The sequence below is a fragment of the Bombyx mandarina genome, chromosome 06 (assembly GCF_030267445.1).
Source record: "Bombyx mandarina strain Sakado chromosome 06, ASM3026744v2".
Lineage (NCBI taxonomy): Eukaryota > Metazoa > Arthropoda > Insecta > Lepidoptera > Bombycidae > Bombyx > Bombyx mandarina.
In genome coordinates this window covers 11,125,093-11,147,389 of record NC_143213.1, presented here as the reverse complement: position 1 = coordinate 11,147,389, position 22,297 = coordinate 11,125,093, and the positions used below count along the sequence as shown (strand labels likewise).

The following is a 22,297-nucleotide window of genomic DNA, read 5'->3' as shown; positions in this document are numbered from 1 at the left end:
AATCGTAATTTACCAGTTCTTTCCGCTACTAGTTCTCTCAAATACTAACAGATGGCACTGAAAACAGCACAAAGTTTCAACTTATTTCATAAATTTTGCAAACTTTTAGTATTTATCGTCTGTCGTTCAACTTCTAGGCCTTTGTAGATATTTGCGAAACTTAATGTTGAAATAATACTCCGGAGTATAATAAATTGTTAACGGTTTAATGCAAAGTGGAAAATAAATGAACATGATTTGCAAAAACCGAAACTTATATAAACAAAAACGGTGGCGCCACTAGTGAGCAAATTCCGAACTATTTTGAAATTATAGATCAGTTTAGAAATTGTTTACAATCTTCCAACACTTAATCCATATTTGAGCTCCGTCAGTCGCCAGTAATTTGCTTAAATAAACATACTAAACGTAATTTATTGGCCAGATAAATATTTTATATTTACACCAAAATTTACGAATACTCTCACAAAAAAATACACCTTTTTATGTATAATACATTTATTTATTTATTCAAAACATAATTCAATATTTTCCACGGAAACATTTAGATTTGCTTCAGTGGAGCTGAAATTAAAGATGATGTCGGTGACCGGCAGTCGAACAACCATTTCCGTTTCCATTGTAACGTCAAAGTATTCACATGGCTTAGCAGTGGAGTTCTGAAATGAAAATTATCGCAGTTTTTAGGTAATTTAATATGAAAGCACAATATTCCTGATTATTTTTAAAATATTATTTATTTATTTATTTATTTATGTACACACAGAAAACAAGACACAGTACAGAGTGATAGGAAAATTATGTACAAAGGCACTGCTTATTTCTTTGAGAAATCTCTTCCAGCAGACCTGCGAGAGGATAATGAGAATAATAATAAAAAGTGATAAGTGTGTGTAGAACAAATAACACATAACTAAAATAACAAATACAACATGAGAATTATAGCACATACACATAGCAAATATTATAAGTAACACAGTAACACTCGTATATGCGAAGAGTATAGAACCATGATCATTCGGTTGATGAGAGATAAAATTGTTTGACCTTGTATTTAAAAACAGAAACAGACTTGCAAACTCGGATGTCAGCCGGCAACGAATTCCACAGTCTGACCGCGTGCACCGTAAAGGAGTGAGAATAGAAATTGGTTTTGTGGGAAGGGAATAACAAAACAGAACGTTGGTTGGACCTGCAGGGAGCATCAGGAGAACGAATGAAAGAGAATCGCTCACGTAAATATAAGGGAGAAGTGGGCTTATGTAGGATATTGAATAGGAGACATAATATTCGAGTATTCCTACGAAGGCGTATAGGGAGCCATTTAAGTTCTTTGCGAAAATGAGAAACATGATCGAATTTTCTGAGATTGTATATAAAACGGATACATAGATTTTGCATCCTCTCAAGCTTGTTTGAGAGCTCCTCAGTGGCATCCAAGTAGCAGGCATCGGCGTAATCAATTATGGGTAGAATGAGAGCTTGGACGAGAGATATTTTTGTATGCTGAGGTAAGAAGCCCTGCAGACATCTCAACGAGTGCAAGGCAAAGTGCACCTTCCTACTAATCTCAGCAACGTGAGAACTCCACGAAAGATGTCGATCTACAATAACACCCAGGTTTTTAACTGAATCGGTTAGAGTTATTTGAGTCCCATCCAAATAAATTGGGGGGAGTATAGGATCGCTGAGTCTACTGCGCAATTGTTTACCCCCTATAATGATAGCCTGCGATTTTCCCGGATTAATGTGCAGACCGTAGGCTTTTGCCCATTCACTGATAGACTTCAGATCACTGTTCATCGCAGCAATAGCCGATTCAACTTCAGGCTCCGAGAAGTGGCGATATAGCTGGAGATCGTCTGCGTAGAGGTGGAATTTAGAAGATATAAGCCTAGTGACAGAGTTTATAAACACAGAAAACAGAAGAGGAGACAGAACACCACCTTGGGGAACGCCCGCACTGACGTTCTGCCAATCCGAGAAAGTCTCGTCAAGACGGACACATTGCGAGCGCCCCCGAAGGTAACTATCAAACCAGTTAATAGCAGACGAGGAGATATTGTTTGATTTGAGTATTTCGAGCAGAACATCGAAGTCAACAGAGTTAAAAGCGCTGCTGAAATCTAACAACACTAATAAAGTTAGTTGTTTGTTTTCCATGGCCCAGCGAATGTCATCGGTCACTTTTAGAAGAGCTGTAACCGTGCTGTGGCCCTTGCGAAAACCAGATTGGAAGGAGCTAAGAAGATTGTGGGAGAGGAGAAAAGACGACAGCTGACGGTGGACAATGTGCTCAAGGACTTTGGAAAGAAAAGGAAGTATAGATATAGGCCGGAACTGAGATGGCAAAATAGGATTGGGGCTTTTTGGGATAGGAACAACGTAGGCTTGTTTCCAAGAATCAGGAAAGTTGCTAGAGGTAAAGGAAAAATTTAAAATATGGGTAAGTATAGGTGCTACCGTTGGAAGAATTAGGGCAATCATTTTAGAGCATACGTTATCAATTCCAACAGCCGTGGATGAGATGGAGAAAAAGGAATTACGGACATCAGCAACCGAGACTGGACTTAAGTCAAAAATAGGGATCCGAGGTACGGATAGACTAGAAATCTTAAGCAACGTGGCCGTCTTTGACGAATCACTGAGTGACACAGGAGGGAGAGAAAAATGCTTATTGAGGGCGCACAAGTCAGTATCCTTGACAGAAGAGACGGGAGTTTTGCCAATGCCGACAGATTTAAGGAATCTCCAAGTATGAGCAGGGCTGCGATTTTCAAGTGATTTGTGAAAGTAAAGTCTTTTAGCATCTCTGCACAAACGGTTGCACCGGTTGCGCAGTGCTTTGTACATGGCCAGGCTGTGTTCAGTGGGGCAACGTTTGTATCTTCTTTTGGCTTTGTCCCTGCGAGCCATCAGAGTTTTAATATCCGGCGTTAACCACGGTGCAGGTTTATGTTTAATTCGAACTCGACAGACGGGGGCATGCTGATCAAACAAACTGAGTACCTTATAATTAAAAGAATTGACCATGTCGTTAATGTTATGGTGTTCAAGAATACACGACCAGTCGGTATTATTTACATCCCGTCGCAACGCTCCCAGATCAATACCCTTGTAATTGCGAAGTAGGAGAAATTGTGAATTACGTTTAGGGGGTCGAACACGATAGGAGAGATAAATCAAGTCATGATAAGAAAAGGAAGCGGAGAGTTGACCATGAGTGATAACATTATCAGGAGAAGATACTATCATGAGATCAAGTAAAGAAGGAGTACAATTAGGAGAAAAATGAGTAGCAGAAGATGGTAAGACCTGAAGGTTAAAAGAAGACAGTAAAGATAGAAGTTGACGAGATCGGTAGTTGTTTTTGATGAGGCAAGTGTTGAAGTCTCCCATAATGATTACATGATTGTAATTTGAGCAGAGTTCGAGCAAGACAGAATCAAGAGAATTGAAATAATCAATATTGAGGTTAGGGCTATAGAAAACACCAAGTAGGAGTTTAGAGTGAAATATGGAGATCTCAAGAAAAAGAAATTCAGCGGATTCGGAATAAGGAGAGGGTGACGCATTTATAACCTTAAATGGAATTTCAGCACGCAGGTAGATAGCCACGCCACCGCCCCCCTTCTCGGTTCGGTCATTTCTGATCAGTACGAATCCAGGGAGTGAAAAAAATGAAGAAGGAAGAGAGGGTTTTAAAAAAGATTCAGTAATAAGTATGACGTCAAGCGGAGAGTTGCTAAATGAGGACAGAAGGTCAGTATAATGACTAGGAACACTTTGAGCATTAATGTGGGCTATATTAAGATTATTGGAATAAGTAGAAAAACATTGGGCGATCCGATCATGTAGGGTCAGAACTGTGGAAGAGCTACTATTCACACTGACAAAACTATCAGATGAAGAGGTACACGAAAAGAAACTATCATTGAGATCAAGTAAATCATCAGTTTCATACATTGATATGTTAATAGATTTCAGACGTGCACAATTAAGACGTGTATGTGTATATGCAGAAGATCCAAAGTGGAACTTAAATAAATAAAAAAAAAACCAAATTAATCAATTACCCAGTGGATTACCTTACCAACTCGCTGGTTTAGTGGCAGAGATTGAACAGAGAAAAATTAAAGACAACTTAAATTATATTCTTGCTAGACACAAAAGAAATTAGCATTTAAAAAAAAAAAAGTACATAAATTATAAAGTACATAGTAAAAGGACATGTTTAAAAAAAAAAAAAAAAAAGTTTTATGACCACACAGCACCACACAGATTTTTTGGCAAAGAACACGAATAAAACGCAAATCACAAAGTATGTTTTGTCAACTAACAGCAAGAACAAAACGCAAAAGACAGTTTAGTTGAAAGCAAAATGTCAATGTCAAGTCGATGTCAAATAATGTAAACATATTATTCAGAAAACAATTTCTCTCGACATTAACTAGTATTTGATCCGTGATACATAAACCAACCAAACAGTAACTATATAATTACAATATAAATATAAGCATATAAAGAAAAATTAGAATACATGAAACATATTATTATCACCGACTACCGACAATTTAAAACACATGCATGTATGACAATTCTTATTTTTATTTTTAATAAAACTTTGTACGTAATAAAGTAGATACCTCCATAGTGTTTCAAACTACCATTGCACACTACATACTAATTTATTTTAAGATGTGCTGTGTGGAAGTCCAGCAAAGCATTTTAAAAATATCCCAGGTTAAGACTTCAAGACTTAGTTTACAATTACTATTACGAGATATGTACTATTTTGATTTGCCGCGTTGGTTGAAGTAACAGCCCGTCCGGTGTTAAAGGTGATACTATATAAAGTCCACAGACATGACAACATTTTTTATTTTATTTTTCGGGCCGGGCGCCGAACCTCCTACGAGGTCCCCGGGCCTAGGGGGCGCGCGGGGTATGTGAGACTCAACGATCTGCAGGTGTTGAGAGCAGACCGCGGGCCCAAGGATTTTAGGGCCCACCCACTAAACGACTCCCCTGCACTCTTACACCCGACGTCCGATCTCCGTCCGAGGTCAAACCCCGGTCAGAGTAGGGGGTTCCTGCGGTCAACACTACAACCAGACACGCGGCGCCACCCCGAGGACGCCCGACACGGGTCGTCGAGGCGATAGCCGATGACCAACGACGTCGGTCTCCGCGGTACGGCGGCCCTACAGACATGACAACCTAAGCGAACGACTCTTTGAGTAATGAGTCATGAGGTCTCTATTGTATTCACTTTCGGTTGGATTCTTTTAAAACGAACTAACTGATAATAAAAAATAATAGTTTCTTCACATTTAAAAAAAATCATCTGTGTTTATTGTTTCGTAAGAAAAAAATACGATACCACAACATTATAGATGGTAATGATTCGACTTTATCAGGGTATTAACTCGCCGGATATTCTCAGCGGATCGTGATTCCGATCCGGTCATACATTCACTGCTCCTGGCTTAGCTAATGTCTGTCTTAACAGACGTTAGCTAAGGCAGGAGCGCAGACGTTAGCTAAGGCAGGAGCGGCTGAGCTCCGTCAGCTCGCCCGCCGGTCAAGGTGATGCCAGAAACCCTTTCAGGCCAAGGGGGCCACATAAGTGGGCAAAAAAAAAAACAGAATTCAAACTATGAATTTGTTTCACTAAACATTCCCGTAATACAAACCACGGGATAGATAAATAAGGTTGGAAAGGCCTTTGCTCTAATTTTGTATGAGAACCAGTGTCGCCGCTTCATCCCCACTATTTTAATTTCTACACATACACATACTGTGATTACAAGTATTTCGCACACAACAAAAACACCCACACATAAATCTCAGGACAGATATTCGTTCGCAAACTAGCACAAAACACCCGTAGGCATACACACTCACACATGCAAAAAGGCAATAAAAATGTTCATACACGCTAGTGCTTGATAAAATCGATATTCTTTATCGATAAATTATCTGATGAATGAATGGAGAAAATGAAACATGAAATAAATATTGAAAATGAAAACTATTTTACTTTTATTAATTACAAATAGTCACTGTCCCTGGAATAAAACGTATTTGTTAAGCAGTTGGCGCTTGCTATTAATTGCGAATGAATTTTTCAAAACTAAGTGTATTCTGATTTTTTTATGGTAAAATAATTTTCAGTAAAATGTTTAGAGCAAATAGTACTCGTCTTTGTCTCCAGTTTCCTCTACCTGTCACGTCAATCTATTGTTCCCTGGCGTTAGGTTCTTTAGGAAACCTAAAATTTTTAATTTACTGCATAAGTCAAATAGCATTTTACTTAGATTTTAATACGTCTTAGAAAATATAGTAAATACCCGTAAATGAGAGGTCTACATGTCCCTTTATATTATACCTTCACATTAATTCAATGATAATAATTCAATAATAATAATACATATTTATTTTACTCAAAATACGTCTCACTAAGAATATACTAGGTATCATTAATAAAATATAAAATAATGCAAAAATTATCCATGTCAAATGTAAATATAGTCCAGAATTCTGTCGATGATTTTATTTCACCACATGGTCACCTCACTATCGACAAACTGCACCACGGCACTCAGGGCAAAGGCCGAAATTTCAAAGATTGAAGTGTAGAGAACGCAATGCATGTAGTACATTGGAAGGTGACTTGGTCATTGCGTTCATTGGGCGAGTACACATCGCGCAATGTATGCTATTTATAACTTGCTGCAATAATATTGTTAATGTTTGGAATTTCATAATGCTCAGTATATTTTTATGTTTTAGACAAATAATATTGTAATTAAATGGTAATTTCGACTTACCGATCGAAAGATATACCTCCTCGCTCTATACTTGAGGTCTGACTTTTTGTTTTACAAGTTATAATTGCACAACACGGCACTATAAAGCGGAGATCTGTTCGCCCAAGTAGTCCGAAGCGCACTAAACGCGGTGAATGAAAGAATCGGTCGAGTTATGTTTGTACAATCATAACTGTGGCACGCTTGCCCCGCCTACATTACCATTCCAACCTTATTTATCTATTCCGTGATACAAACCGATCTGTAAGTCCCTAATCGAATTTTCAAAGTGTATATTCAATGATTATATCAAATACATACCGTTTCTGTGCACGAATCAGGAAATACGACGTTGTAATAGAATGGCGCTGAGTCTGTAGAAACAGAACTGATGATGACGTCATTCCACGTGAGCAACTGAACGAACGTGCCGATGGTTCCGCGGTTTTGCGCTGCCACATTCAACCCGTGGATCCTTAAAGTTTGACGAGCCGAATTCACTAATCCATGTAGCCACGTGATCTGGCTTGAACGTATCTAAAACATAAATCGAAACACGTAAGATAGAAAACCAGCCTAAGTTTTTATTGCGGGGCAGACTCCTATGCCTCTTGCGACAGCGATCGAAGACTTCGCGAACGGATTGGGGTTTTTGTGCGGTTCGATTCTCAGATCCCAATATCACCCAACGCCACGGATGGCGTCTGGGAAACTTATTCGTAAACACGTGATATTTACTGGACTGGAGCCCATAGACATCTACAATGTAAATGGCGCCACACACCTTGATATACATATGTGTTCTAAGATCTCAGTATTGTGCCCCACCTTTGCCACACCCTTTAAACCTAAACGCATTACTGCTTCACGGCAGATATAGGCACGGTGGTGGTACCTACCCGTGCGGACTGACAAGAGGTCCTACCACCAGTAATTACGCAAATTATAATTTTGTGGATTTGATTTTTATTAGGTACATATTAGGTACATATTAGATACATATTAGGTACGTATGTTATTCCTTCACAGTGGAAGTGAAGAAGAATCGTGAACATTTTTTAAATAAGTAATAAGTTTTAAATAAGTACATGTATTTAATTTGGAAATCGGTACCCGTCTACGGGATTCGAACATCGATGCATCGCAAGATATGAATGCACCGGACGCCTTATCCTTTAGGCTACGAGGACTACAAAACATAGTCATTCTTACATCTAGAGGATATCGAAATTGGTCCCGAAATATTGTCGTTTCGTCTTCGATTTCGGTTTCGCATCAGCGATGCCAGAGACACAATCAAATTACTGCTTACGACTCATTTTAAGCCTTGGTTGAAGAAAGACATAGTTCTCAGGAAATACCGTAAATGAATGATCTTTGGAAACGTAACGTAATTTTTTTTTATTGCTTAGATGGGTGGACGAGCTCACAGCCCATCTGGTGCTAAGTGGTTACTGGAGCCCATAGACATCTACAACGTAAATGCGCCACACACCTTGAGATATAGTTCTAAGGTCTCAGTATAGTCACAACGGCTGCCCCACCCTTCAAACCGAAACCCATTACTGCCTCACGGCAGAAATAGGCGGGGCGGTGGTACCTACCCGTGCGGACTCACAAGAGGTCCTACCACTACCTAGTAGGGATGAATTCAGCGTCAGCGGTGGTTAGTTTTGTGGTAAAGACAAGTTGCCTGGTTCCAACCAATTCGTGAGATCGAAACATTGGCATCCCCAGCAGCGCTCTTCTGAATAGAGTACTGAGATTTCGCATCGTGTGCTGTTTCCATCTCCAAGTTGGGGATGAGAGCAGTAGATATTTTATTCAGTTTCTGAACGTCAAAATGGCAGCGAGCGACGTCTGCCATGATACCAATTCTCTTTCAAATCCCAAGAGCAACGCATCAATTTCAATTTTTCTTATATTTCTTTCATTTGTCATATAAAGGTACAATAAATATCTCAAAATAATAAATACAGTCCACGCTCAATTGCAACGCAACACGTAGGTAAGTCACATAGGTGCTTTGTCAAGTCGTTGTTTTTTTTATTTATTGAAGTATTACTGGTGGCCCGGAGCCCGGCATTTTAATTTTCACCAGGAGAGGTTGTGGGCAAGCAAAGGCTCAACCAGAAGGGGTGGGATTTGTTAACAGCTGCCTGAGCGCCTCCGAAGGAGACCTAAAAACTCAAGAGCGACTGCTTCGCGGATGAATCTACTACCGGATCGGAACCGCGACCCGCTGAGAAGATCCGGCGAGAAACTCAGCGGGCTGATGCATGGGTTAGGTTGGACGTCGACCTCTTTGTCGAATTCGACGAGTACGGTTACCGGGGTTCCTCAGCCTGCTCCTAGTGTTAGAGCTGAAGGTATCTATTGCAAGAGTTATTGGATCTGATGGATCCGTAAGGACGTGTCTAGGGCGACGACGGTGACTTGCTCCTGCGTGATCAGGATTCGGGAACACTGTCCAGGCGTGAAGAGTTAACGAAAGCCAAGTATGCTCCGATACAGTAAGTAGCACGAAACATCGACCCAAAGATGCCCTAGAAGACCTGCAGGGACCCCGAAATTGCAGCCCCATGATAAATGAAGCTTATCAGCATTCAATATATAGCATATCAGCATTTAATACATACACCGAGCATATCCTTCAAAGAACGGCTTGCAATTTTGTTCCAATAGACGAACTGGCTTTCTCCAGTTAAGGTTTTGTTAATTTCAATGAATACCGCTGGAAGAAAATTTTCTCGTGCTATGCAAGTTAGGTTTCCTTCGACACATTCGATTTTAAAAGAATCTAGTTCGTTTTTACCCAGCCATTGCTGCATTTGATCTGAAATAAACAAAAGAAATTCAACGACATTGTTTATGGGTTTTTCACTTATGGGTTGTTTACGGTACTTAACGGTAGGCAGCGGCTTGGCTCTGCCCCTAGCATTGCTGAAGTCCATGGGCGACTTAAACAACTCACCATCAGGTGAGCCGTACGCTCGTCTGCCTAAAAGGGCAATAAAAAAAAATTGTTTATTTATTTCTGATGAGTTCTGAATATTTTGGCGCTGTTAGAAACGCTATAACCACGGGTAGTTTTTTTTTTTTCCTACCTAAGCTGATAGCCTTGAGAGGCTATATCAGCGGAACCTTAACTAGTAGGTGAGTTCACGGGGCTCAAACCTGACGACGTTGTTAACACGAACCCTAGCAACAGCCGTGCTTCGCAGAATCTACCACCGGATCGGAAACGCGACCCACCGAGAAGAGCCGACGAGAAACTCAGTGGGGCCACGGATAGACTGTCTACTGTTAAGACCAAAAATTGTGGTAAGAAACAGTTTTGAGAATTAGAAAACACAAATAGCATTTAATAAATAATCAATTGTTTCAATTTTCATATCGACGATTTCTATCGTCGGTATGAAAATTTAATGAAATTGAATTGTTTTCTAACAGCTCCCAATAAAACAAAAGAACACGCAATAGTAAAAGAACATCCAATAATTTGAATTGTCATTTAACATTCAAAGTTTGTAATTATATTCCATCAGATTGTAGATGTAAAATAGTTGAGTCGTCTATTATCAAAGGTGGCAATCTGTGCATTTGGACAAAAAAATGTTATTGATATGTCAATACAGATTGATTTGAATATAATCGTCTCCTTCAAAGAATACGGTTCAAAACCTGCATTAAATAAAGGTTAATACTTAACCTGTTATTTATCTAAGATGTCGTTCAGAAGAGTTTTGTCACTGCCAATGGAATACAAAGTCAATAATTCGTTTTTCTGATTTACCAATAATTGTCCAAAAGTCACATTGCCGGCTTTGATAATAGTCGACTCAGTTGTAAAGTAGTTTTAAAGATTTAAGCATACATAGGGACAGAAAGATACAGGGACAGAGAAAGCGACTTTGTTTTATACTATGTAGTGATTTTTGATGTTCCGAATGCTTTGCAGAGTCGTTTATGACCACGAAAACTGTGAATTATTTTAAGAGATTAAAATTAAATCATAAAAAATAGTTTTAATTTTTTTATTATATTACATTAAGGTTGGTTTGCACTTTATTAAGTTAGCATAAAAGAAGCTTAAGTTACTACCTATTGACTATTTTTTCCTGTACGCTATGTGTATAATAAAATACGGTTTTGATGCTTAGTTGCGTGGGATAGCTTACGACCCACCTTGGTTAAGAGATCCGCGGAGCCCACAGACATCAACATCGGAAATTCCGCAACCCACCTTGAGACATAAGTTCTAAATCTTAGTTTTTACAATAAAACTGGTGCTCACTTTGACCTGGACCCTTAAAGCGGCTGATCGCAAACGCGTGGGTGCTTTTGAGATGTGGTGCTGGCGGAGAATGCTCCGGATACCTTGGACAGCGAAGAGAAGCAATCTGTCTATCTTAGATCAACTGCAGATCAAGAATAGACTGTCCACACTCTGCCTTCGCCGCGCACTCGAGTAATTCGGTCATATTGCTCGGAAAACACCGGATAGCTTAGAGAGACTATTCGTGACAGGGAAGATGGAGGGAAAGAGACCGCACGGGCGCAGTCCGACAAGGTGGTTCGACCAAATCCGCCCTTCATGCGGCCAATGATCGGAGGCGCTGGCGGGACATTACAAGGAGTAAAATCATGTCGAATTATAATGGTCACGACCCTCAGCAGTGAGGAAACGACGCGAGGAGGACAATACAACAGCTGTTCCAACTTTCAATTATGATAAGATTTTAGTGTCTGTTTAATCAAGATATAGTTTTACGGTATCCTCACCTGGCTGCGATACATTCCTACAAGTTCTTTTCGAAGGTCTACTTCTTGATTCTCCTTTATCATTTTCGGTGTTACCTGAATTTTGTTAAAGAAAGTCTTATAATTTTTTTTTTATTGCTTAGATGGTTGAACGAGCTCACAGCCCACATGGTGTTAAGTGGTAACTGGAGTCCATAGACATCTATGACGTAAATGCGCTACCCATCTTGAGATATAAGTTCTAAGGTCTCAAGTATAGTTACAACGGCTGCCCGACCCTTCAAACCGAAACGCATTACTGCTTCACGGCTGAAATAGGCAGGGTGGTGGTACCTACCCGCGCGGACTCTCAAGAGGTCCTACCACCAGTAATTACGCAAATTATAATTTTGCGGGCTTAATTTTTATTACACGATGTTATTCCTTCACCGTGGAAATCAATGGTGAACATTTGTTGAGTACGTATTTCATTAGAAAAATTGGTACCCGCCTGAGATTCGAACACCGGTGCATCACTCAACACGAATGCACTGGACGTCTTACCCGTTAGGCCACGACAACTTCGACGACGTGGTGGTGGCATTCACGTTCCGATCTCTCAGCGCTCCGTAATCACTTAACACTAGATTGGCCTAGTTCGCCTGTCTAAGTTACAAATCAAATCCCACATGCATATACGGAGTTTACAAACATGGGTTCCCGAACTAACTCCACGATCAACGAATAATGTCGTATCATATCCTGCCTATGTCGGCCGCTAAATCTTTTTGACAGTTGTTATGCCAATACAGTTACATCGAGACCTTTGAGACGAGATATTGATTTTGTACTTCACGACCTTACTCAAAACAGTGGTGACCAAATTTTAATTGTTTTAAATACGCACCATTTCGTATGCAATTGCATTTTGTATCCACACCAGGCAATCCTGGATCACCCTGAAATAAAAAAAAAAGTAATTAATAACTACACATTCAATATACTACATGACGATACGACCTGGGCCTCGAATCTATCCAGAAATACATGAAGTCAGCGTCGGAACGGTACTTCGATAAGGCTATGCGTCATGATAATCGCCTTATCGTTGCCGCCGTTGACTACTCCCCGAATCCTGATCACGCAGAAGCCAGTCACCGTCGACGCCCTAGACACGTCCTTACGGATCCATCAGATCCAATAACCTTTGCACTAGACGCCTTCAGCTCTAATACTAGGAGCAGGCTTAGGGACCTCGGTAACCGTACTCGTCGAACTCGACAAAGAGTTCGCCGTGCAACCTAACCCATGAATCAGCTCGCTGAGTTTCTCACCGGATCTTCTCAGCGGGTCGCGATTCCGATCCGGTGGTAGATTCATTCGCGAAGCAGCTGCTCTTGACCTGTTAGGTCTCCTTCGGAGGCGCTCGGGTACCTGTTAGCAAATCCCACCCCTCCTGGCTGAGCCTTTGCTCGCCCACCTGTCCTGGTGAAACTGGAAAGGCCTCCGGGCCAACAGTAAACCATCAATCATAAAAAAAAAAAAAAAAACTACATGACGATAAGAAAAAACACCGACGGGGAACATTATCAAGGACTTCATCCGCGAACGACCATCAGCAATTAAAAAGAAAACGCGAAAAATACACATTTTTACTGGTGGTAGGAGCTCTTGTGAGTCCGCGCGGGTGGGTACCACCACCCTGCCTATTTCTGCCGTTAAGCAGTAATGCGTTTCGGTTTGAAGGGTGGGGCAGCCATTGTAACTATACTTAAGACCTTAGAACTTGTATCTCAAGGTGGGTGGCGCATTTTACGTTGTGGATGTCTATGGGCTCCAGTAACCACTTAGCACCAAGTGGGCTGTGAGCTCGTCCACCCATCTAAGCAATAAAAAAAAAATAATAATAATGTACTATGACAAAAAAGACAGACATACCATTGCACCTTTTAGCCCGAGAAGCTGAAATGAATATAGATTATAATTAATATTATTACAGAACAAAATATAATTATTCTACATAATTTCATTTATAAGTGTAAACATATGACACGTGCCGTCTATTTTATTTGACGTCTAAAGATGGGTATCCGCAATTGTATGTGAAATTAAGTTTGGGGTCACGACAAAGGTAAGATCTTCCAGCGAGAGTAACAAATGCGATTCAAAGGACGCCTTATTCTTATAATCTTGAAGGTTGACGTCATTGTACAATGTAGTGTGCTCTTTCTAGCATAAAGTTAAAATGTTTATAACTCACTTATAAACTCGACCACGGTCCGAGTCACGGTGTAATTATCGTTAAATGTTTGAAGTGCACCCATTTGTTAATACTACTGATGAGCTAGTAAATGGTACCGGGAAGATCTTCCACAGAGCAGATATAATTACTCGGTATACCGACGGTACAAATGTTGTTGATCGGAACTTGTATAAATGTACCTAAGCTTATCTTGAAAATGTCGTTAATGAGAATCAGGCAACTGTCAAATATCTTTTGTTTTATGATGGTAACGGCAAAATGAGTATCTAGTAAGCTTGTAGAGCTAACATTTTTTTTTGGCCTTCGTAGGCAGAGGTTTTACTGGTGGTAGGACCTCTTGTGAGTCCGCACGGGTAGGTACCACCGCCCCGCCTATTTCTGCCGTGAAGCAGTAATGCGTTTCGGTTTGAAGGGTGGGGCAGCCGTTGTGACTATACTGAGACCTTAGAACTATATCTCAAGGTGTGTGGCGCATTTACGTTGTAGATGTCTATGGGCTCCAGTAACCACTTAACATCAGGTGGGCTGTGAGCTCGTCCACACAGCTAAGCAATAAAAAAAAAAAAAAAAAAAAGGTATATAGGGCCTGCTGCATTATTATTGCTTATTGCATGAAAAGAAAATTAAATCAATAATAGACTTACCAAATCGTGTATTGGTGGCTGAAAATTAAAATAAAGAATTATGTCAAGAATTCATACATAATATAATAACTTTTAGAAATGAAGAAAGTCGACTTAATGGGTAGTAAATACGAGCCTGTCACAGTTACTATGACCATACTTTTAAATTCGATATTGTTTATATTTCCTAAGTTTTTTTTTTGCATTCAAAAGACTGTACCTACCTAATTGTCAACCTAAGAGAATTTGCTAACACTAGTCCTAGCAAGAGCAGGGCTTCGCAAAATTTACCACCGGATCGAAATCGCGACCCACTCATAAAATCCGACAAGAAACTCACTGGGCTTTGTCTATGGATCAATTCCTCATCGTTCGTAGAGCTTCAAACATGGTTTTCTGATAAAGACAAAAATCGCTAAAGCTACCATTACCGGTGAACATTGAAAATTCACAAGCTCTTGCGTGAGCCCGCAAAATATATATTTTTTATTGCTTAGATGGGTGGACGAGCTCATCACAGCCCACCTGGTTGTTAAGTAGTTACTGGAGCCCATAGACATCTACAACGTAACTGCGCCACCCATCTTGAGATATAAGTTCTAAGGTCTCAGTATAGTTACAACGGTTGCCCCACCCTTCAAGCCGAAACGCATTACTGCCTACCCGTGCGGACTCACAAGAGATCCTACCACCAGTAAAAATGGAGAGACCAATTTGTCGCGGGGAAGATAGTTAATACAAATTCACTTACTGTCGTCGAACAGTCACCTAGAAGCAAAGAAAAAGCAGGTTTATACGAAAAACAAAATTATCAATTTATTATTATGACACTATAAAATCGTTAAAACGAAATAGTGACGGTTTTTCACTTTTTTTTTTTTTTTTTCTCCTACCTATGCTGATAGCCTTGAGAGGCTATTTCAGCTTCACCCTAACGTTTGTAGGTGAGCTCGCGGGGCTCAACCGGAGAGTTGCTAACACTGACCCTAGCAAGAGCAGTGCTTCGCAGAATCTACCACCGGATCGGAAACGCGACCCACTGAGAAGATCCGGCGAGAAACTCAGTGGGCTGTGTCTATGGGTTAGTTCGCTCGTCGAGCCCTTCGTCGCAAGCGACGGGTTCGACAAGGACGGTGACCGGTGCTTGTGGTGCCTAAGAGCACCGTTAATGGATCAGGAGGATCCGTAATGACGTGCTTTGGGCGACGTCGACGGTTTACCATTCGGTCTACTGGGTCGGGTATGTAATTTCCAGCGGCTACGATGAGAGGGTTCTCATGTCGTGCCGCCTTCTCAAAATGGCGCAGCGATGCCGACTGTAGATACTTACTGACAGAGTCAAGCTCCAGGTCATCGTGGAGATCCACGTTCCTCAGGAACCATGGTGCTCCGACGGCTATCCTGCAGAATCGGGATTGAATAACCTGAAGGGGCTTCAAGTTGGTGCGGGCTGCGTGAGCGAACACTACGCTTGCATACGTCATAACGGGGCGTATGCAAGTTTTGTAGAGAGTTACCTTATTACGGAGGGACAGTTTGCTTCGCTTGCAAAGCATAGGGTAGAGACGTCCTAATATGAAGGCGGCACGGTCGCGTACCGTTTTAATATGGGGACGGAATGTCATCCCTCTGTCGAGGGTGACGCCTAGGTATTTGACCTGCGAGGCCCACGGTATGGTCTGGCCAAAGAGAGTGACGGGGCTAACGGCGGAGGTGTTTGCGCGCCTATTAGGGAGTGGGATGCTCGAAGTGGTATTCGGAGGGCGACCCCTTTTGAAGAGCACCGCTGTGCTTTTCGTGGGGTTGATGTCGATGCGCCACTTCCGGAACCACTGTCCCATGGTGGCTACTGCGATCTGGAGTCGCCGATGAAGCAGCGACATCTTCCTACACGAGTAGTAGATAGCCGTGTCATCGGCGAAGAGCGCTAGATGGGTCTCCGGAGACCGGGGTATATCATTGATATACAAACTAAATAATAACGGGGAGAGCGCGGAGCCTTGCGGGACTCCGGCAGTCAGTTGACGGGGACGAGAACGAGTTCCCTCTACTCGATATCGAAACGAACGGTTCGACAAGAAGTCTCGTATGATGAGCACGAGTCTGTCTGGCACTCCCATGTTGTACAGTTTGTAAATTAAACCGTTGTGCCAGACTTTGTCGAACGCCTTCGCGATGTCGAAGAAGAGGGCGCCGGTCGGGATTTGTTTACGCCTATTTAGTCCTATCAGGATGTGCTCCGTGAGGCGGTGCACTTGTTGTACGCACGAGTGTTTAGAGCGGAATCCGAACTGTTCGTCTATGAGAATTTTGTTCGCGGTAACAAAATCCCAGAGGCGTTTCCTAAGGAGCCGTTCGTAAATTTTTCCTATCGTCGGGAGGAGACTAATCGGACGGTAACTAGAAGTTTCGTTTGTCGGTTTGCCCGGCTTATGTATACCGATAACGTCCGCTTCTTTCCACACCGCGGGAAAGATGCAGTGCGTCATAGCGGCATTTAAAATTGTAGCCAACATTGCTATCAGTTGGACTGGCAAGAGTTTTAGCGCGCGGTTGCGGATGCCGTCGGAGCCGGGTGCCTTCCTAGGTTGGAGGTTGTGGATCGCGTCTCTAACTTCGTCAGTGGTAATGGGGGGTAACGCGTCCGAGGGCGGCAGGGAAGCTCTGCGCTCGACCTCCCTGTCGACTAACTCGGTGTGTTCGGGGTCCGCGTGTTGAGTGCTGGTGGTGCACTGCTCTTGCAGTGCATCGGCCAGCAGCTCAGCCTTGTCATCGTCATCGAATGCCGGTGGTTGGCCTGAAGGGCGTACGAGGGGAGGCATAGTAGCGGTAGTTTCGGATTTGAGAGTCCTAGCTAGTCGCCAGTATGCTTGGTGGGAGGGCGCGAGTTGTTCTAAATAACTATGCCAATTATCGTTACGCGCGTCACTTAGGCGGGAGTGGACTTCGCGTTGTAGACGACGCATCCGAATCCGGTTTGAATGCGTGGGAAGACGATCGTAGGCCCGGATTGCCGCGTTCCTAACTCTTAAGAGATTCCTAAGTTCGGAGGACAGTCTGATGCGGTGGAAGCTGTCCTCCACATCGACTTCTTTTGAAGATCTAATGATCGCGGAAGAGATGTGATCGGTAATGATGTTTATGGATTCGACGGTGTCCTCGGGGGATAGATTCGAATCCGGGCCGTAAGGGAGGATTGGCGGAGCGGCTTCGGCTAGGCACGTGCCCAACTTATTCCAATCCACCATGGTCCTCGTAACAGTGGCTGGGTTGTGAGGGCGACCGAGCTGCATAAGGACAGGTCGGTGGTCTGAGTCGAGCTCTGACAGTGCTTCGATGGAACGTAAGCGCAGAGTTACGTTCCTAAGCAATGCCAGGTCTATAGTGCTCGGACGGAGCGCGATGTTATACGGATAACATGTTGGAGTTGGGGGACCGACTACTTCAAAAGTGAGGTCGTCTATAAACGCGTCGAGACGCCTACCGTTAACGTTCGTACGATGGCAGTTCCACCTAGTGTGGTGGCAATTTAAATCGCCTGCCAGGATGACGGAGTCTCCCATGCCAAACAGTGACTCGATGTCACTGCTCAGGAGGGGCTTGTCCGGGGGGAGATAAACGGATGCGATGACGATCGGCTGGTGTCCCGTCAGCGAGATACGGCACACTGACGCCTCGATATGTAAGAGCGAGGGAGTATCGAGAGGAACAACGTGCAGAGCCCGCCTATAGTAAATGGCAGTCCCGCCTTTGGAGGCGGTGAGTCTGTCATTCCTAACCATGACGTAATTCGCGACTTTCGGGTCACGACGCGAGGGCTTCAGACAGGTCTCCTGCACTAACAAAATATCTACAAGATTATCGCGGAGGAATTCGAAAATTTGATCGCGTTGCCGCGCGAGTCCGTTAGCATTGTAGAATGCTAACGTAAGGGAATACGGTTTTTCTCTACCTTTTTGCGCCATTGATTACCGGTAAAGAATTTTTATAACGTGCGAGACACGGACTCGTAGACGTCCATGTGATCGAAAGCGGCCGCGAGCCGCTGTTCGGGGGTTACCGACCTACGGATAGCATCTGCGAACGATCGCAGACGGTCAAAGTTTACCGCGGTGACGAAGTCGCGCACGAGCGCGAAGTCGTTGACGACTGAGGGTTGCGGGGGGCGGTACGCGGGCGCGGGGCGAGGTGCAAGCAGGGGCTGAGGCGCGTGACGTGTCGCAGGCGGGAGCTTGGGTACGTTTTGTGTTCCCTCCTTCGTATACGGCAGCGGTTTTTTCCACGCCGAGACAGTGGGAACCGCAGCCGGTACGAAGGCTGGTTTCGGCACTGAAGGCGCCGAAGTCTTTGGGTCGACGGTTCGGGGGGCTGGGTGGTTCAGGCGTTTACGCGGAGCCCTAGGACATCCGCGGTAGTTTGCCGGGTGCCCTTGCTTAAGGCATAGGACACAGCTTGGGGGTTCCGTCGCGGTTTCCCTAACACGCGAACATTCTGTGGTTGCGTGATCGCCGAGGCATTTCACGCAGCGGGGGCGCGCTGGCAAAAGAGCATAGGTGTGATAACCTATGTTCTCCTTTCGGAGGTAAGCAGAGAGGGCCCTATGGTCGCCCGGCGTTGCGACCTTAATCTGAATCCCATGCGCGACGTTACGCGCATGGGTATAATTAATTTTGTTGGCCTGAAGGGCCTGGGATACGCGATTCCACGCTGACTTCTCCTGGAGTATCAGCGGGGGCGGGACAACTGTTTTAGGCGCGGGCGCGGTTTTTGGGCGCGGCGGTGGGATTACGCGGCGGGCGGAGTCCGACTCTGGCGTTACGACTACCTGCGGTCGGGAGGCGGTCGCGGACTTGGTTTGCTTCGTCATGGAGCTCCGGGACTCCACGACGCGAGTACGCTTTTTACCGCGCGTTACAGTTTGGAACCCATCCGAGGTTCCGGGTTGAGGGCTAGTCGCGGACTCGAAGTCCATCTCCGATTCGGTATCGGAGCCTGAACTAGACGCTATTGAGGTCGCGACGGACGAAACTGACGTGATTGACGCGGGCGCGGGGGTAGCGGGGGCGGGGGCGTTAGACGCTACGGCGGCGGCGTGCGTACGTGCGCTTGAACACGGACCGGCGGCGGGGCACGCGAGGCATGCCTGCGAGGCATGTTTGGCGACGGCGGCGAGAGATGCGGGGGGAGAATAATTACCAAATGAGGCCCTATAGGCTTCGAATTCGGGCGCGATTGACGGATATTTTTCCCGAATGAAGTCGATGAAAAGTTTTTCCTCCATCTTTACGTGATTTTCGCCCGGGGGGGGCGGCCCCGGGACTTAAACACGCGCTCGCCTTGCGGCGAGGCCCCTGCGTCGGTAACACTAAATTGGCCGAAGCGATTCTAGGAATTTTAGAAATTTTAGTGAATAGAACAAGTAGAATAGAATTAGAGTGAATAGAACTACTGCACAGTTCCCGGGCGGCAATGCCTTGCAATTAGGCGCAGGTACAAATTCCGAGAAACACTTGGGCCACAGATGTGCCACGAACAATGATCTATTATCACCGGTAGTCACTTCCGACAAAACAATGAGCACGTCCACGCGCGTCGGTTGCTCAAATCGGAATGGTTTTTCACAGGTGGTCGTTTATTACGGAACTGACCTCTAATTAAACTAAATAATAAATATTATTAGAGATAATTAAATGAATAAAGATAAACAATATTCTATTCTCAATTTGACCACAGACTATAAGCAATAAGTTTGACATGTTTTATGCATAATTTAAAAAAAATATCATGCTGCACTCCTTCTCTATATTCTCTATAAGTGTGAGAAATTTCATACTCCTCCATCCGCGTAATTTTTGTAAAAAGAGCTCCAAAGGTTTTGCTTCACGTATTAATATAATTATATATTTTATACTTACTTATTTTTGATGTGCAAGTTTTTTCCGAATCGTCGGTGACCTAGAAATGGTAACATTTTGAGCAGGTTGTATTCCGCTAAAGGTTATCTAACTGTTTATATGCAGATAGGCCCACGATTTATGTATTTCAAGTCATTGCTTCTCAATTTTTTTTCGCCGCGGCCCCTTTCTCTCTCTACACCCAATTTGACAAAGACAACGAAAACCAAAGTAATATCGGCTACCTTGATCATGTAACGACGCGATCGCTTTGCAGAGCTCGAACTATAGTAGCAACCATAATATTCTCTACCGCCATTAGTGAATTTGAATGTTTTGAAGTCGTCGTGGCCTAAAAGATAAGACGTCCGGTGCATTCGTATCTAGCGATGCAATGCAACGGTGTTCGAATCCCGCAGGCGTGTACCAATTTTTCTAATGAAATACGTACTTAACAATTGTTCGCGATTGACTTCCACGGTGAAGAATAACATCGTGTAATAAAAATGAAACCCGCAAAATTATAATTTGCCTAATTACTGGTGGTAGGACCTCTTGTGAGTCCGCATGGGTAGGTACCATCGCCCCACCTATTTCTGTCGTGAAGCAGTAATGCGTTTCGGTTTGAAGGATGGGGCAGCCGTTGTAACTTAGAACTTATATCTCAAGGTGTGTGGCGCATTTACTTTGTAGATGTCTATGGGTTCCAGTAACCACTAAACACCAAGTGGGCTGTGCGCTCGTCCACACATCTAAGCAATAAAACAAAATTAGTATCAAAATATTAATGTGACTTACTATAGTGAATTCGCTCTCTGCCTTAACTGCAAGAAAAGAAAATATTACAAGTCGACTGACAAATTAATGTAATTATTATTCAACAATAATAAATAAAGAGAATATTTTTTGTACTCGCATCGAGCGATCTAACTGTTACGGGTTTCTAAGCCCGCACATACCAAGGACCATACTAAGGACTTCCACGTTAAGGGAAGAAAATCAACAGTAAATTGGTAATTTCAGGCGGTAAGGCGTAGGTACTATGTAGCACATAGTACCTACGTCGTCATCCTGCCTAGTCCTTCCTGTTGTTTTTGAATTTATCAAGGTTAGTGGCGTAAAAGCTACCCAGGCGACGGGGAAACGCATAGCCGCTGTCACCCGAAATATGTCTTATCGCATCCCCCGGATCCGCTTTCGATGCTTTTAGACTCTTCAAGACCGGTCATCTCCCGGTCAAGAGTTCGACGAGCGAACTAACACATAGACACAGCCCACTAAGTTTCTCGCCGGTTCTTCTCAGTGGGTCGTGATTCCGATCTGGTGGTAGATTTTGTGAAGCACTGCTCTTGCTAGGACTAGTGTCAGCAAATTCTGTCAGGTTGAGCCCGTGAGCTCACCCACCCGTCCGTGTGAAGCTGGCATAGCCCCTTAGGTTATCACAGAATAGGTGAGGAAAAAACTACTTAAGTAGTCTAACAAAAAATAACTCCTTTTCCAAGGTGTATAATGAGCGCTAGTACATCACATTCTTCTGTCTTCAAAGGCTTCAACGCATTTACAGTACAACATATTTCGATAACGATAAACGTGACATTAAAATGTACTCACCCTGTGCCAGACATAGACACAAAAAAATACCAACAAAAATAATAATAGAACTAAACTTCGATGCGTCCATCGTGCGAGGCGTAATTCTAATTAAATATATATTATTTTGCACAGATTTTAAATAATACCTACCTAGTATTGAATTTGTTTTCCTTGTTTAAAATATCGCATTGTTTCCTCATAACATTGGAACGGATAGGTGTTGTGTTAAAATGGGAATGTTTCTTAATTTATTGCGTATTCGGGTGAACAAGCCGATGGCCAGTAAATAGTTGTTGAGTTTAATCGAGTTCTTACAAATACGGCGCACGTCATATGGGATCCTCCCGATCTGCTCTCAGTGCTTCTGGG

At 43.2% G+C, this 22,297-nt stretch overlaps 1 protein-coding gene across 1 annotated transcript; it reads right to left on the bottom strand.

The window, feature by feature from the left end:
* Positions 1-480: 480 nt before the first annotated feature.
* On the bottom strand, positions 481-22,069 carry LOC114247928 (uncharacterized). Its single transcript, XM_089728138.1, has 11 exons — positions 21,947-22,069; positions 21,134-21,159; positions 20,357-20,396; positions 15,193-15,209; positions 14,463-14,480; positions 13,494-13,517; positions 12,463-12,514; positions 11,598-11,672; positions 9,452-9,648; positions 7,134-7,349; positions 481-659 (listed from the first exon to the last, which is right to left on the bottom strand). Exons 1-11 carry the CDS (start codon positions 22,014-22,016, stop codon positions 507-509), a joined length of 888 nt encoding a protein of 295 aa, XP_089584264.1. The 5' UTR covers positions 22,017-22,069; the 3' UTR covers positions 481-506.
* Positions 22,070-22,297: the final 228 nt, after the last annotated feature.

Bases quoted from the DNA above. Each gene is read 5' to 3' on its own strand.
- LOC114247928 (XM_089728138.1), bottom strand. From the start codon at position 22,016: ATGGACGCATCGAAGTTTAGTTCTATTATTATTTTTGTTGGTATTTTT. The intron at 7,350-9,451 runs GTATGTATTAAA...TTTATGTTTTAG, and splicing joins CTTTGAAGGATATGCTCGGT to ATACGTTCAAGCCAGATCAC. The intron at 660-7,133 runs GTATGTATTTGA...TTTTCATTTCAG, and splicing joins CTGATTCGTGCACAGAAACG to AACTCCACTGCTAAGCCATG.